General features: G+C 31.4%; 2 protein-coding genes across 2 annotated transcripts; one reads left to right on the top strand and one right to left on the bottom strand.

The window, feature by feature from the left end:
• The first annotated feature begins 6146 nt into the window (after window positions 1-6146).
• Window positions 6147-9113, top strand: LOC137821001 (uncharacterized). Its single transcript, XM_068625387.1, has 3 exons — window positions 6147-6585; window positions 6706-6729; window positions 8575-9113. The coding sequence occupies exons 1-3, from the start codon at window positions 6378-6380 to the stop codon at window positions 8874-8876; spliced, it is 534 nt and encodes a 177-aa protein (XP_068481488.1). The 5' UTR covers window positions 6147-6377; the 3' UTR covers window positions 8877-9113.
• Window positions 9114-13826: 4713 nt separating this feature from the next.
• LOC137820417 (uncharacterized) lies at window positions 13827-17704 on the bottom strand. The gene is made up of 3 exons (XM_068624500.1): window positions 16964-17704; window positions 16024-16180; window positions 13827-15577 (listed from the first exon to the last, which is right to left on the bottom strand). Exons 2-3 carry the CDS (start codon window positions 16172-16174, stop codon window positions 14160-14162), a joined length of 1569 nt encoding a protein of 522 aa, XP_068480601.1. The 5' UTR covers window positions 16175-16180; window positions 16964-17704; the 3' UTR covers window positions 13827-14159.
• Window positions 17705-17932: the final 228 nt, after the last annotated feature.

The raw sequence follows: 17932 nt of genomic DNA, 5'->3' as shown, positions 1-17932 counted from the left end.
AATAAATTAATATATTAAAATCAATTACAAAGTGATTTTAACAAATTAAAACGTGTTAAAACTTTGAGTGCTTCTTTTGGGAATTTATTTTATGTAATTAAAGAGGTTTTAATTGATTAAAATACTCCTATTGTGATTTTATAAACTCTTTCTTTCGCTAAAACAAGTGTAGAAAATCAATTGAGATTTTTTGAATCTCATTTCTATTTCTAAGACAAGATTTATATAAGTCATATTTTTCTTGAAGCTTTCTTTGAGCAATTGTAACAAATATCTTGGTTGGAGCTGGAAAACATATTTTCTCACCTAGTGTATCTTATTATTGTTGTTCTTTTCTTGTCCAAGTGATATTGTTCTCAATTTTTCTGTTTTTTTTTTTTTGTGTTTGTATAGTAACTTGGATAGGGTTTTCGGATTGATCTTGTAATAGGGTGTTATAAGGTGTGAAATTGAGTTTTATAAGGTTCAAGGTCTAATTTCTTGTGTGGTTTTCTTTCATTGTTTTGCTGAGTGTTTGTAAAAATATGTTTCCAATAAAGTTGAAATTTGTTATAATTTTTATATCAAACATAAAATAAAAGTTACAAAAACTTTTGTTCATAAAGAAAATCATTCATTTATCCGTTCATCACTTGTTTCTATTGTATGAGGAAAGGTCATACCTCTAGAAATTGTAAAATTATAAAATTTGATGTGTCAAATGGTGAACTAGAATGGAAACCAAGATGTGTTATAGAGAAACATAACATTGTTGGACCAAAATTAATAAATGTACCATATTCTTCTGCAAAATCATTTTTTATAGGTGCACTTGAAGGCCAAAATATCACTTTAATATTTGAATAGTAGTTGTTCAAGGCACTGGAGATATATAAATTTTTGTTGATGTTAACCGAGAAACATGTGGCATGATATAGTTGCCTAATTTCACAAAACTAACCTGCCATATTTTCAAAAAACTTGTTTACGTGGATCACTTTAGGCACATTATTCAGGAGATCTTGATATAGAAATTTTTATTACGAAATCCTATTCAAAGAAATGACGAGACAAACATTTCACACACACAAAGAATAAGCATTGATAAGTCTTTAATGTGTACTATGAAGTTCGTAAGGCTTATTGTCAAATATACTTATTGTTTGTCCAAGAAAAAAGTTATTAGACAAAAAGTATTAAATAAGGATCTTTCCTTTGTTCGCCCAAAACAATTATGTTTAATCGGCTAAACAAGGCACTTGCATCGACAAGATCTGGTTTTTATAAGATTATATTTTTATATTTTATTGTTTAAGCTCAAAATCAAAACAAAATTAAAGATGTTTATTGAACTTTGATATAACAAAATGTCACGACCAAAGAGAGGAAAAGGCACCCAAAAGTGCTTATAAAAATTACAAACCTAAATGTAAAAATAAGACTACTTTAGTTAATGTTAACTCAGTTAATCATATATTTATCACTTAGTTAACTTCTAATTAATCCTTTTGCATGGATGGTTCTTTGAAAATAGGGAAAGACACATCGTAGTTTTTAAAATTAAGGAAAAGTTCATGATGGAGTTATTATCCTATCTTTGTAGTGGAAACTCTAAGGAGAGATTGAAAACTATTAAACTCGCCAAGTTTCTAAAAAAAGTTGGTTTGCACCCTCTTATAAGGAAGATTCCTTGAAGATAAAATAAGACAAGTACTCCTTTAATGAATTTCAAAGAGGACCAAGAGAACACTTATGAACAATTCAAATCCTAATAAACTCAAATGTGTTAGACTTGAATGACAAAGTCAGGTCTCAAAGAAGTTGTTTTGATGATGATGTTTAAAGAAGTTGATGTTGAAGATATATTGTTTGATATTGCTTTGATTACATGTGTTTGTGAGTATTGCGCACAGGTCAATCACAAGAGTTTTAGTTTTAGTACAAAGCCTAATCTTAAACATTAATAAAAAAATTGTTATTAAAATATGTTGAAAAAAGTTTTAAGTTTGTTTTAATTTATTAAGATTTTATGTATTTTATTGGTATGTTTCATAAGAGGATAATCAATTATCCACCTTGTTAATGGAATAAAATAGAAAATAAAAACAATATTTTTTTACTGGTCTTAGAGAATAATCAATTAACATGATTGATAACCAATTAAAAAAAAAATTTAAATAATTTTCAACTTTTACTTAGAATAATTGATTAACAGCTTAATATAATTGATCAAATACGTCTAAATTTGTTTTTAAACATCATTTAAGAAGCTATGTAAATAGAACCTTTGATTCACTCTTCAACACATTTGATCATACTTCAAAAAGTGAAATTACAAACATTTAGGGAGATCTTTCTGAGTTTTTCTCATTTGTTCAAGAGTTCTTCCAAGATTTATCGAGATTTATTGTAACTTTATATTGATTGTGTCAAAGAATTACAAAGGTTGTGTAGTGCTACTAAATTTCTCTTGTGACTGCTTTTGGTGTGTAATTAGTAACATATTGGGACTAAAAGAAACAATTTGGGATGTCCAAGGTGATAAGTGCTAGATTTCAGTAATACTTCATATTATAATACAAACACTTATGAATATTAAAATAGCTATAATATAACCCCTGATTTATAAATTTATACCTTTTGAAATATTTTGTGATTTTAATTTAAATAAGAATGATTTATTTCCAAATTTGTGTTAATTTCGGGATTCTAATGAAGAATGAAAAGGAAAGGGAAAAAAGAGAATATATAGTTAAAAAGGGAAAGTTGGAACGTTTCAACACTCACCCAAGCTCGCCCAAACTCACCTAAGCCAGACAAAGGATCTCGCCCAAGCGAGATCACTCCAGTGACGTTGGACCTTTTTTCGTGCAACTTGCCCAGGCGAGCCCAATAACGCCCAGGCGAGAAGTCACTTAGCCCAAACTCAATTAGGTTAAATATGAGGCGTGAGGCACAAACCTAAAGAAGATAATTGAGTGGATTGGAATCCAATTGGGAGAATAAAAGGTGTTAAAAACCTTAGAGGAGGCAACCGTCAAGGAGAAACATCCTGGATCTTCTTTTCTTACTCTCCATGCTTATAATAGCCAACATGAGTGACTAATTCTACCATTTGGGATTGAGAGTAATCTATTCAAACTCTTATGTATTGAGATGATATTTAAATATAATATTTTGTTCTTGATTTATGATTGGTATTGTCATTTTATTTGTAATCCTTGTTTCTATGATCTAGATCCTTAGATTTGACTGGAAAGTACTTCTAAGTTTCTGACCCAAATGATACTCGAGTTTTCAAGCTCTTCTTCCATGTGTTTATTCGATGACTTAAGTGTTTTCTTCTCATGGTGTAGTTTTCCATATAAGGATTTGTGGAAGCCCAAAATTGGCCCAAAACATACACATATACAATTTGTTCAAGACTAAGAGAAAAGAATAAAAACATATTATACTCTCCAAATCAATAGAGTCTTCTTCTTGGAGGCTTAATCTTATTTTATCCTCTTAGCCATGGATTTTTAGATGAATGGTTTCCATTTCATCATTACATTTCCATAAGCACATGTAGCACATGGGAAGGTTAAAAGTCATATGAAATAATTACAACCATCGTCACACTTATGAAAGTGACGTGTTATTTAGAAACTCTTCATATGACCTTTAAACTTCAAAATTTCATCAAACATACATCTATTTGTATCTCTTGGATTATAGAATATTCCAAGAAAATCAAGGAATATTATATGATATAATAGTTTGAAAAAAAGAGTTTCTTTATTTCTTCTTCAACTTCTTCCTCTTGTGAGTGTTCCTTAGAATCTTATTATAATCTTTTTCTTTATTCTTTTATTTTCCATGCTTCTTTTATTTATTCTTAAATTCCATTCTCTCCTTCATTAGATTTCCCTTCAATCATATTCACACCATCATTCCAACTTAGAAGAGAATTCATCCATAAATTATGAAGAACCTATATCACAAGGTGATAAGTCACTATTTAAGCTATGGTTATTATTTATTATACCTACCTAAGAAAACTATTTATTTGTTAACTATCCTCTAGGATAAAATCTAAACTACTTGGAATGTTATGTGAACATGTGGAATGTATGTTTATATCCAAGTTTTAGATCCTATGGAAGGAATTGCTTTTTTTATTTTTATTTAATTTTATAACATGCATTAGATGATGTATACATTTATGTTTATGCATGTTCATGCTAATTATAGAAGAATGTCTTAAGTCACCTATTTATGCATGTATAGAATCTAAAGAATGTTCGATTAACAAAGGTTTTTTCTCTTGAATAATATATGATTGTTGCAACTCTTTCATCCTTTGTAGAAGTTGGACTAGAAAGAGATCTAAAACCCCATGAAGTACTTTGATTCTCTCTTTTAGAAGTGTTATCTCCATCTTACCCCTACTTTTTCCAATTAATAAGGAAAAAGGAATAACAATGGAAGAAAAAACAAAATATTTAAGAAGTGAAAGGTCTATAGATTATCTTATGCTTATTACCTTCTTGGATAAGGTGGAACTTACTTTCTTAAGAATCGAACTATCTTTTCTTGGTTTCACCCCTTTATTTTCTCTTCTTCTCTCTCTCTAACTTTGTCACAATTAGATCTTAATCCATTTCTTTAGGAGATAAAGGTTTTAATGTGAAATAGTAGGGTATTAGCAACACTATAATGTATGACATTTATATCATATTGTCATGATTTTCCTAATAACAAATGACTCAATTTTATAAGCACAACATCACATAACACTTTATCATAAAATTTACTAATAGAAAATGATACAAGTACTTGTTGGTTCACAGCAGTATGACCTACCTTTTTCACTTGATTGTTGTAGCTTATGAGATTTAGCACGAGGAACAGTGGTAATTGAAAGTTTTTTCATCACCCTTTGACTTACTATATTGGTGCAACTTCCAACATCAATAATAAAGGTGCAAGTTTCACTCATGATTTGACATCTTCAAGTGAATTTTTTTTTCTTTGAAATCATTTTTAACATGTTGAAGCATGTGCTTAATCATTAACAAATCTCCTTCAATTGAAGATAACTCACACTCTCTATCACTTGGGGATCTTTCACTTGAAGAAGATGAAGATGAGGACGAAGAATGTTGTGAACTTACTTCTCCATTATCTTTCAACATCACAATCTCCTGCTTTTGACACTCAAATGCAATGTGTACAAAATTCAAACATTTAAAATATTTTGTTTTACTTGTCCTTTCTTGAAAACTGAGTTTAAATGGAGAAGATGAAGGATCTTGTGTTTTGTAATGTGAAAAAAGAAAAAAAAGAAAAATGAAAACTTTTGTGAGGAGAAGAAGAATGAATGAGGAATGGCTAGTACTTCACCTTATCCTTTTTATTATCTTTCCATGTGAAATATGAAGAGTTTCTTATGTAAGAACTTTGCTCTTTTAAGTTGATTCTTCACCTTGCTAGCTTGGTGGACACCCCCACAACTTGTATTTTTTTTTTATATAATATAATTTGTGTATTGAATATAATTAAATATTTTCATTTATTATTTTATTAATACCATATATTTACAAATATAAATATAAATTTTATTTTACGATCTACTTTAAAAAAAATTCATGTTTTTATTTGTAATAAACAGTAAATCATTAGTTTTTAAGATATATTTATAATTGTTATACATACACAATAAAACCTAATTTTTTATAAAATACTCAAATTGAAGATAAAAAATTATAAAGAACATTTTTTTTAATTTATGTGGACTGACCCACTAACCTTCTTCGGATCTGATTAATTAACCTATAAATATTGTGCAGGTGAACTCTTCCTGGTCCATTTACTTCATAAGACTTTATAGATATATAGACATATGAAAATTGAAACTTCATTAATTACTTATGTGTTGTGTCGATGTCATAAAATTAATATTTTATACACTTTAACTTAGCTTAAAAATCAAACTCTTATTTTCTTTAACCATTAAAGAAAAACGGATCTCATAAAAAATACAAAAACATTTAATTAAAGTGAGAATATGTTAGTTATAATTAACAGCACTTGATGGTGGTTTGTTAACTGAAGTGGGTGTTATCCCACTGCAAGTAATTACAAAAAAAAAAAGCTTGAAAGTAAAATAATTAAAAAAAAAACATGTTGGAAGACAGAGGGTATGATGAGAGAGACACGCGCAGTGTACTTGCGACTTCTTCAAATGAGTGAGCAAAACGCACTTGCATAGCACATTGTAAGAAGGGTGGGTTTGGGTCCATCAAAGTTTTTATTTTTATTTGTTCTTCGTTCTGATTTGCAGTGGGAAAATAGAATTGTTACTGTGAATAGTGTGAATTGGATTGGATCGGATCTGGGTATCTTGTCGGAGAGATATGTCACGGGGGAGATCTGATTCGGGAGGGTGGTTGAGGGGGTGTTTGGTGGTGTTCGCGGTGGTTTCAGCCTTGGGAGTGTGTGGGCCTGCGCTCTACTGGCGATTCAAGAACGCCATCTCTCTCCGCAATTCCCACAACAAATTATCTTGCCCTTCTTGCCTCTGTAACTGCCCTCCCCCACTCTCTCTATTCCAACTCGCTCCTGGTTCGTACCTTTTCCTTTCTTTCAGATCATGCAGATCAAAAACATGTATTTAATCAATGAGTAAATGGAAAAGACGCCCACCAATTGTTTGCTGATTTGTTTCTTTTTGTGGGTGCACAGGGTTGGCCAATCTCTCCGTCTCAGGTTAGAGTTTCTCCTCTACTTTTTCCATTTTTACATAACTTCTCTTTTGGTATCTTTACTATGGCTTTTATGATCAGATCAGTGGGGGTAATTATGCTTAACCAATCCCCTCTATCGTCTTTATTGGCAAAAAAAAGAAAATTAAAAAAATCATGTGGTTTTCTCTGTTCTGAGTTAAATGTTGGATTTTGAAACCATGGTGTGAGTTGGAGATCTTACATAGTTGAGGGATATGATATATTTGAAGAAACTTCTCCATAGAGACGTTTAGATGAAAAAAATAAGAAGAAAAAGATGAAGTTAGTTTTTCCTTTTGTTAAAACTAGTTTATGCATATGTTAAAGAATACAATTTTAGAGAAGGACATTATGGAGCTTCTGCAGATTCATTTATGCATAAACTAATTTTAATTTATGAAGAGATTTTTTTTTATTTTTTTTCTTATTATTTTTATCTCTTAGAAGTCCTTGTTCAAATGTGTCTCTCACCTACTTATAAGCTAGTTTTGTAGGATAAATTCAAATTCTGAGTGTCTGAGCATGTAAGGTAAGGACAAAACTAACACTGCTAAATGAAGCTAAAATCATTTGAGCAGTTGTTAAGAGCTGACTATTAAGAGCATGAATAACTTAGGGCCAAGTACTCCAAATATGCCTAGACAGATACATATGGCTCTGACATGACTAACCACTCAAAGATATGGCTTGCCAGACTAACATACAATATATTGACATTCAACCCCAAATCTTCTTTTACTTTTTCGCTTAAAAGTGGGAAAGGTATATAGGGAACTCAGTGCTCTCAAACATTTTTTTGGGTTTCTCGTATCACACATAGCACTTGTTCATCCTGCATTATTGCTGGTCTTGCATGCCCTCTAGCATCACACATCACATCTGTTATTCTGTTAAGATCTTATTCACTTCTTTGAAGTATCATGTGATGATATCCTGTTTGTTTTACAGCATTTTTTGTATGTGAGCAGTTGCATCTAAGTTGTGACTTGATTTTTGAAGAATTTTCCGCATCCTTGTATCTGTGTTGTATCATGCCACATACCTATACTAAGTTTTTTTTAGGTTCTTAGCTAGACTTGTATGCCATGTGATTTGATCTCTTGGCTCAAGTTCAGATGTGACTCTTTTCTTGCTAATTAGTTCTTCATGTTTTGATAATTAAAGACATAAAGGTTAAATTAAAGTTTTAGTGCCTAAACTTTGTTTTCTTTTTTAAATCAGACTTCACACTTACAAATTTGTTAAAATAGTCCCTTTTGTCAGTTTCTGTCAGAACACTTTCATCTGGCTAACCTGGTAGAAATTTCTTTTGCACTGTGTGAGCTTGTTTACATATTACTTCTTTCTTGAAAAGGCCAGTTTCACCAAATTATGTGCACCTTTATTAATTTGGTAGGTGCTTCTTTAGATGCTCTGTCAATCAATGTAAAATGTCCTATATGGACTATATTAGCAGTAGGAACTAATTTCAAAACATATCAGAGTGGGAGAACTGATTTAAAAAAAATATACGGTGATTAAGTTAAAGATGAGTAAAAACTATACAGCTTTATGGATTAAGATTTTAATATAATCAAATATATTTACTGTATATAATGTTCAAGATTAAATAAGTAGGTGAGGAGGTGCTATAGCTTTTAAAATAGGAAATCTAAATTCACATTTTCTCAAATTTCTTATTTCTGATCAGTGTCATGATGAATATAAGAGTATGCCAGCTATTAATCAAGTTCTTGACACTGTCATGCTCAAACTTGTTACTAATTCTGCTACTGGTAATGTAACTGCATTAGTGCATGTGAATAAAATCATTTATGCTGACAAACAGATTGTGGAAGTAACGACCCTGATCTAAAGGAGGAGATGGAGAAGCAGTTTGTGGACCTTCTAAGCGAAGAGTTGAAGTTGCAAGAGTCTGTTACTGAAGCAAGCACACGGCACATGAACATAACATTGGGTGAAGCAAAAAGAGTGGCATCTCAGTATCAGAGAGAGGCTGACAAATGTATTGCTGCAACTGAAACATGTGAGCAGGCAAGAGAAAGAGCTGAGGCCATACTCATCAAGGAGAGAAAGATAACTTCAGTGTGGGAGAGACGAGCTCGTCAAATGGGTTGGGAAGGAGAATAACTGCATAAGTTTCCTTATTTATATTCTTTATGGCTATAATCATGATTATGGTTTTATACAAGAATGCAAGCAAAATGCTTGGTTTGTCCACCAATTTAGGTTAAATCCTTACTGTGTTTGTAACTGTATCCCTTATATGCTAGTATCAAACAAATTTTACTTCAGATGAAGGTTAAAACTCATGTTCATCTACTTCATTATATTTATACACTATATTTAGCTCTGCTTTCAAATCAATTGCTCTCTCTCCCTTTGTTTGTGGGTCATTACTTACATTTTTAAGTACTCAGAGTTTAGATTCTGCAGATTTTACCAAATGAGCACTGATTGCTACAAACATGTATGTTCAATGACCACATAGTTATTTTACTTAATTACATGTTAGGCTCTGTCAAAGAAATGAGAACAATCAAATTGGTTCTCAATTATTTCCAGAAAATGTTATAGTCAATTTTATGAAAAAAAAAACATAAAAATACAAAATCACTTTATTTTCAAATTAATTTGAATGAAAATTAAGACTATTCAGACGTTGCTACTCGATTTTGGAGACGTTCTAGACTACAGGGAAAAAAGGTTAGAAATAGAGTAAAAATGAAAGTTATTTGTTAAATCGAAATTAAGTTTAAGACAGATAGTTGAGAAGTAGATAGATAGACATCAAAGACATTTGTTTGAAAATAAATAGGTAAGAAATAGAATAAAAAAGGAAATTGTTCAATGGAGAAAAATAATATAAAAAATTGTTTTTAAAGATAATTTAATTATTTATTAATATTAAATTTATTATTACTTATTTGTTATTGTTAATAAATTATTATTTTTTATAATTTATTTTTATTAACATTAAAGTTAACATAACATAGAATTTTACAAGTTTAAATAATTTGTTATGGTCAAACCAATTTCTTTCTAATGTTCATTTGAGAGGATTACTCTATTTGTTTGTCCACGTATAATAATGATGGGAAATTTTGGTCTGAACTGATTCAGATTTTAAAAAAAGTTGTGTTCTTTTAAGTCCGATCAGATTTAATGTATGTAAAAAATAATTCATTGATCTAAAGTGTAATTTATATTAATATATGAGAAGAGATTCACTTATCCTAGTAAAAATAATTATTTTTAATTTAATTTATTTAATTTCAAATTACTAAATGAATTAATAATAACTAGTTTGTGTCTCATGGAAGAAATAACATTTCTTGGAGTGCGATGAATAAAATATATCTCAATTAAACATTATAAAAAAATTATTAAATAGAAATTAATTTTAAAGATAAAAAATAATTAATATATATATCATTAAAAAAAGTTATTAAATAAAAAATAATTTTAAAAACAAAAAATAAATAATTATTATATTAACTAAATTAGATATTATTTTAAAAATTAAAAATATTATTAATATTTACAGTAGTTTTTATTATTAATAAAATTTATAAATTAGTTTTTAAATTGGTATCTAATTAACTATCAAAGTTTTAGCTATCAATTACTTTAAATTTTAAAATTGATAGCTAAAATCTTGTTAGTTAATTAGATACAAATTAACTAATCAGATACTATTTTAAAAACTATTTTATAAATTTAGAAACTAAGTTAAATACAATTAATTTTTGTAATTTATAAAATAGTATCTATTTTAGTCAATATAGTAATCAATTTTTTTTAAATTAATTTTTATTTAATGATTTTCTAGTAGTACATGTACAATGTAAAAAAATAAATTTTAAAGACTAAAAGAAAAGTAAAAGTTCTAGACATGAAGAAACATATGTTATAATTTTTACTCCAGAGCTACCTATGCAGTTTTTTCTTCTTCTCTTGTAGGCCTAAAAGTTATTCTAATTTTGTGTTGAACAAGAGTTTTGATGTCTTCAAATTTGTGTGAATTGCTTGAAGGTTTGTTGTTGCTTGTGTGTATGGGTTCTGGGTAGTTTGAATTTGTAAATTCACTCTTAGTTAGGATCCAAAGTTGGTTTAAATCAAATCCTTTTGAAAAAGAGTGTTTTATAAAGGAGTGGAAAAACAATCAGTTGTTTTATCGTTTCAATCGGTTGTTTTACACTTAGTGTTTTTGAAACAGGTTTTGATAAAGCTTGAAATTGGTTGACTTTGTTGTCAAGCCAATTCAATCGGTTGTTTCGACATTTCAATCGATTATTTTTTGAAAATCCTTAACAGAATTTGTTAAGTTTGGTAAATCTGTTTTAATTGATCCAAAACTGATTTGGCTCCTTCCTTAAATGTTTTTAACTGCCTTTTCAGAGGTTTAAATATTTTGCTTTATGTTCCTGGTAGTTATGATATCAGATTAAACCTTTGAAATCAGTTTTCTCCAAGATTTACATCAAGTTTTGATTTGACTTGTCTAAGAGTGGAATAGGATTGTTGTGTAATCTTTGAATTCAATCTATATCAGGTGTGGTCTTTCCTTATTCTCTATTTGATTTGTATTTCTGTATAGAACTTATTCTCTATTCTGATCTGTGGTATGTTGTTTGCCAAAGAGAATGTGTGTTCTTGAGGGGTTCAAAATTACTTTTTTGGCGTGTGATTTGTAATTTGTGGTTGATTGCTTAGTGAAATACCAGTGGTTTCTAGGGACTGGATGTAGCTTTTGGTGTAAGAGTGAATCAGTATAAATTTGTTTGTGTGATTCTCACTTCTGTTTTAACTTGTTTTTATTAACTACTGATAAAAACAACTGATTGAATCGCATAAACAACCGGTTGATCTTCTGGAAATCAACTAAACAGTTTTGTATCTTGTATATCTTGATTCCTTTAGCTTTGATTCTTCATTGGCTTTCTATATACCTTCAAAGTTTGCGAAAAAACGTTTATAAACAATTCACCCCCTCTTTTTTAAGGCCTACAATTCCAACATTTCGTGCTATGTTCCTATTCTTGTTGGCTAAATAATCACAAGAAGGTAAAAATTCTTTTGAAGAGGTTACATCTTCTAATATAACAACTTCTTTTTATGCCACTACATTCTCTAAATGTTGATGAAGAATTTAAGATTTAACCTTATGTTGGGATGAAGTTTGGGTCTTACAGTTCATTTTCCAAGAATAATGGTTTTGGAATGCATGTTTGATCAAGTAAAGAAATGATACTTATATTACTATATTGTAGTGAAGGTCAACACAAAATGAAAAATTGTGTGAATGGAGAAAATCAAGATAAATTTTGTAAAAGAAACAAAATGATCAACTTTTTGAAAAGGTTGTCAATCTTTGTTTATCATTTCAAAATGAAACATGGAAAGAAATTAGGTTATTAAATTATTCAACAATTACCACAATCATGTCATTCTTAGTCCCAAAAGTGTGTGTTATATAAGGTTTCATAAGAAGATGAGTGTTCAGCAAAAACTCTAATGTAAAAAGAAGTTGAGGAAGAAGGATTATTTAAAGGAAAGATGTATGTTATTTTAAACAATGATGTTTCATCATTCTTTAACAGAGATTGTTAAACCGTACGAGGAATGTTCAAAAGAAAAATTTATATATTAGAGATGTTGAAGAATTTTTTCAATTATTGCAAGCCAAAACAATTTGAAAATCCACTTTTTTATGCAATCTAATGTAATGAAGAGTCTTAGATGGTAAATATTCTCGCCAACAAATCTGGGTCGGATCTTGGAAGTGGATTCCAGGTCAACCTTTCAAAACTGCCGCTTTGAGATACTTGAAGATCACAATGTGAGGAACTCCACCTGTTGATAAGACTATGAAGTCAGCAAGAACATAAAATATTAGTGTGGTATGTATTGCATGGAATAATACTTACCTTTTATTTAGGGTCTTAGGCCCTTTTATAACACTCATAGACCCCTTTTCAGAAGTTAGTAACCATAATAAGTTGTTAAAATATTCTCTTTATTTTTGGGGTATTGATATGCAAAGTATCGTTTTCGTTTGTTGAGATTTGAAGCAATATATTTCAATTGATTCAATTATATTAGATATTTAAGTCGTTTTGTTTTTATTCCTGACGCATTTAATTTTTTCGCTATCTTCTTAAGCTGACCTCTTTCAAGGTCATTGGGTCTGCCTTGATTTTTGGTCGATTTCTATCTGTTGGTCCCTAACTAAGTGGGCCAAAGAGGTATACTTTAAGTGATCGAATCATGACCCGTTCACGACCTAAACGATATAGTAAATTTTGTTGGGTGGATAATAAATCAAGAATAGCTTCCCAATAATTTGAAGATGTTATAACTTTTGATACCACATAAAACTAATAAGATGAGTTAGATAATTCTTTTTTCATACTTGGTTAGAGGCAATGGATGAAAAAAACTTCTATCCATAGTAACAAATCAAGATTTAATTGTTGGAGTTGTTATGGAAAAAGTATTTTTAGAAACGCGTCATCGCCTAGAGGTTTCCTGAGAAGTTAATTTGTGATTGAGTATAATTTGGAAATAAATTAAAGGCATCAAGAGCTATATAGCATCTTAGAATCATGGGTACTTGATCAATGCTATACTCAATCAAATTAAAGAATTGAACAATCAACAAAATTAAGTATAGATATGATTATGATTAGTTAACCCAAAATTTGTTGGACATCTCAAAGTCTAAGTCTAGATAGTATTTGTTTTCTTTTGTCTTGTGTATCTGTGATGTATTTTTGCTTTATGAGATGAAATAAATAGGAATTAAAATTATGAAAATAAAATTAGTACTCTGCGCCTAAATTCTAATAGATCCTGAAGAGAATAGAAGTCACAAACATTAATATAATATTGGCCTTTTATGTTTATTCTGGCTATTTAACAAAATCAATGTAGAGGATTAAAATTGAGCAAAATCTTAAATAGGCAACTGAAAATTTACAATTTGAATCCAAAAACAAACATTTCACAATTTTCGTAGATCTAGAAACAAACTTTGGAGTTTAAAATAGAAATATGGAAATGTAAGTAAAAAAGATAAAAAAAAAAAGAGAATTTTCATTAAGGATAAAATAATGCCAAATTACATGATAAAATCAGAACTCTTGCATCAGAATTGGTTTCTTTTCCACCAACCATTTTCTCCCTCCAATCTTATATGCCACCCCAAAGTGGAAACTTATCATAAATTAAGGAATAAGAAATTTTACAATTCCAAAAGGACTTGAGAAGAATATGAGACGACAAAACTCAGAAAGATTAAATTACCTTCCAAAACACTATTTTACAATGAAGGCTACTTTTTGAATCTTATGTCAAATATACAAAGGAAAAATCGAAGTGTCATCACACTTAGCAAAAATCCTTGAATGCTCAAGCTCTTCTCATGTCTTGCCTTCGTCCATCACCAAAAACCTCTTCTATCATGTTGCATGTTGGTAAAAAGTCCATCTTATTCTTAGAGCATGATACAAAACCAGAATCCCACACTTTTGCATCACAAGGCTCCAAAACATATCCTTGGTTATAACCATTGCTTACTCCATTATAGTTACCACACCAATGATCCCCATTTTCAGTATTCACCTTAGTCTGCTGTGAGGCAACTCCTGTGTCAGAAGATGTGCATGAATCATCTTTAACTTTTTCATCACACGAATCCTGCCAAACAGGTTGATCAGGGGGTTGAATTAGAGGGCAACGACCAGAGTGATGCAACTCTACAGGATCGTATTTGGAACCATCATCGATGTTCCGACTAGTAAAATCCACTGTTTCATTAGCTGCACAAGTTTCATCAGCAGCATACTCATCATAGGTTTGCAAATCATTATCATGGCAGTCAGCCATACAAGACTCATCCTGACATACAGGGGACTCAGCAACAGAGTCCTCATCTTCCTCTCGAGTTGCAATATCATTGCTGTCACTACCTTGCCATTCATCATTATCACTGTCAATGTTTAATAGGTCATTCCTGTTTTGTTCTGCCCTCCTTCGAAGCATAAATACATTAAAGTAGTAACTCACTATTTCCTTTTTGGTTCGTGAAGGAAAAGCAATAGAAAGATAGTTCCAGAAATTCTTGTCAAGAGATGCTGGATTATTGAAAACAACCTCATGAAATAGTTGTTCATCCTCAACACTCCATTTTTCTGCCACTTGTTCTCCCATGTTAGTGAAGCCCAATTCAGTGAATTTCTCAGGTCCAAAGGTTTTTAAAAGTTTATCTCTTTCTTCTGCAATATGTTGTCTAACACATCTCATGGATCCCTGATCTTCGCAGTTACACTCAGTTCTTCCCTTTCCAACTTCATCGTCACAGCTAGATAATTCCATCTGAGGCAAAGGAATGACACAGGTCCCCAACAGTTTTTTCTCAGTTTCATCCCGGTCCCCAACAGTAAAGTCTGTATCCGAATCTGAAGCTGAGACATTTGATTTATTAGTGGCCCCCAAACAATCCAAAGCTGGAACATCAGCTTGATGATTAGCTCCAACTGATACAGGTTTGCGAGGAGAGTGTTCTAGGAGTATGGAATAAATGTCCTCGTAGCGAGTCAGGGTCCTTATTGGTCGCTCTGGACTAAAATACTCTGGAAAAAGGGAAAGATGTAAAGGTGGTTCTAGGTGGAGATCTTCAGTTGTGCTACATGTGGCCCATGAAGAAGCAGGAATATCAATAACAGGAAAGCTTGTTTCAGAGTTCCCAGCCTCTATAGGAGGGTCGCCAAAACTTTCACTTTCAAGCTTCTCAATACCTTCACTACTAACTTGCGTACATCCATCCTCTACAAGTTATAATTCAGCTACATCAAAATGTATTCGGTGAAATCTAAAATAAAATCTAAAAGGCATATTTATAAAACACCAAACAGTCCTTCAATTCTCCCATTTCCAGGTTCAAGCAGTCATATATGAATGATACTAAATTTTAAACTACCAAAAAATAAACAAGAAAACATATTGACAATACTATAACCTACTAGGAAATATAAGGAAATCACTAAAAAATAGGGGACAAAAGATACAAAAATCAAGAAAGTTGAATACCTCTAAAACCTGAAGCTCAAACATAGATTTTAAACTGGTTCACTAATAGAATGGAGTTGAGCTACAATGATTATCTAAAGTTTCACTAAAGCACAAGCTTGAAACTCGTGGAAATGCTTATTTTTTTAATTTCAAATATACAGTTGATGCTCAAAATTGGAGGGACCGTCAACTAAACACCCACCCGAAGGTTTTGGCATGTGGGTATGATAGTCATCATCAGGAAAGACAGATTCTGATAATGAAAAGAGCTCATGGCTGGGTCCCGCATGTTTTGGGTGTTTGAAAGACCCCTCAAGTATTTCCTCAGCATCAAAAGAACGCTTCTGCACCATGATTACCTGCAGGACAGGATTCAACCAAGAATAAGACAACAGAAATTAATCGGAATAAAATGCTTATAGCAGCAACCAGAAAGATAGGTAAAAAAATCACGAGGCAAACAATTTAGGATGAGGGATGATGCATGCAATATAACATCGAATATTTGAAAACAAAAACAGGTCAGAACCATTTCTAAACATTGAATTAAACATCTTCAACATATCTCAGTAATTCTCAGTAACCATGGAAATTCATCATGGATAAATACTACATAATCAATTCAAAACTTAATTCACCAGTATGTTGTATTGTGTTAAAAACCAAGAACCTGTATAAAAGCTGGCTGCAAAAGCAAATGACATTAACATATTGCAGAACACTTCTCTATAAACACATGCATGTATACTTCACAAATACTTAAGAGCAAGATGATATCATACAACAACAACATTGTAAGGCCGCTAAATAGAACACTAGATGTTGAACCCCAGTCCTGAATAACAATGTCTTACATTTAAATCACTGTAACTAACTTATATTATATATTAATAAAAGGCTAGTGGCCCCAATAACCAACGCAACATTTCCTTGTACAATCAGAGCCCAGTGAACACCATTAGCAATTGCAACATTATTTACTCCGAAAAGGCAGACACTCGTACCACTGACAACTTTAACCAGAACATTAAAAAAAAATTGCCCCCATTTATATTGAATGAAGTTTCCATAATATCGCAAACACAAACAATAAATGTCACAAATAATAAAAATAACAACAATAATTATTAAATATATTATACCTTAAATCAGTCTCCTTCAAATTATATGCAGCCGGCTGAATCGGACAATTAAGAGCTCCAATTGAAAGGAATCAAACAGGAGAATCCTAATTTTTCAAGGAATTGAAATTTCCCGAAAGAAATTCAACAAAACAACAAAAGCCCCAATTTGAAAAAACCCTAACCCTAGATCTTTACAAATCCAACGAGAAAGATGGACAAGTATTACGATTCGAAACGAATCGAATCACCCGAAGCGAGATCTAACAACCGGGACAGACTTTCAGAAGGATCGAAGCCAAACCAACACGCGTCGAAAATAATTTACAAAATTCGCAGAAACCGAACGAGGCAACAGAGACCCAGAACCCAAATCGAATAGAAAATCTCCCCTTCCAGATCCCGTATTGGGAAAAACAGATCCGGAATATTCCTCTACGGAAACCCTAAAAGCGGATCCCGTGAATCGACAGGGCCAAAATTGGGACCGGTGGGCGCAGAAAATGGAGAGCTGGGTGAAGGCGGAGTCGATTGGAGGGTTGGCGGCAAAATTGGGGGTGGAATCGAAGAAGGAAGGAAAAGAAATGAAGATCGGAAAACGCGGCTAAAGACGAAAGGGGAAAAAAGCTAGGGTTAAGTTTTTTTTTTTTTGGTTGGTGCGGAAAAGGAATAAAAGGAAGAAACGACACCGTATGGTTGTGTGTGAATTATGGGAAATGCCCCTGGTGTTTGTTTGGGGTGTGAGGGATGCGAGTGCGGTATATATGGGACAGTGTGGGAACGAGTTTGAGGGTAGATTCCGAATCATAATTATCATTACTCAAGCCTCATCTGACACGTGGCATTCTCTCAAAGGATCATTTTCTGTTTTCTTTTCTGACTTTCCCTTTTATGGGCCAACGTGAATTTTGTGGGTGGGGGAATCTGGGGACAATAATCAAACCCTTTTTTTTTAATTTTTTATTTATTTTATATACTTTATATTTTATA

The sequence above is a fragment of the Phaseolus vulgaris genome, chromosome 9 (genome assembly GCF_000499845.2).
Source record: "Phaseolus vulgaris cultivar G19833 chromosome 9, P. vulgaris v2.0, whole genome shotgun sequence".
Taxonomy (NCBI): Eukaryota; Viridiplantae; Streptophyta; class Magnoliopsida; order Fabales; family Fabaceae; genus Phaseolus; species Phaseolus vulgaris.
The sequence above is the reverse complement of the archived record's forward strand: the minus strand, read 5'-3'. Positions and strand labels throughout refer to the sequence as shown.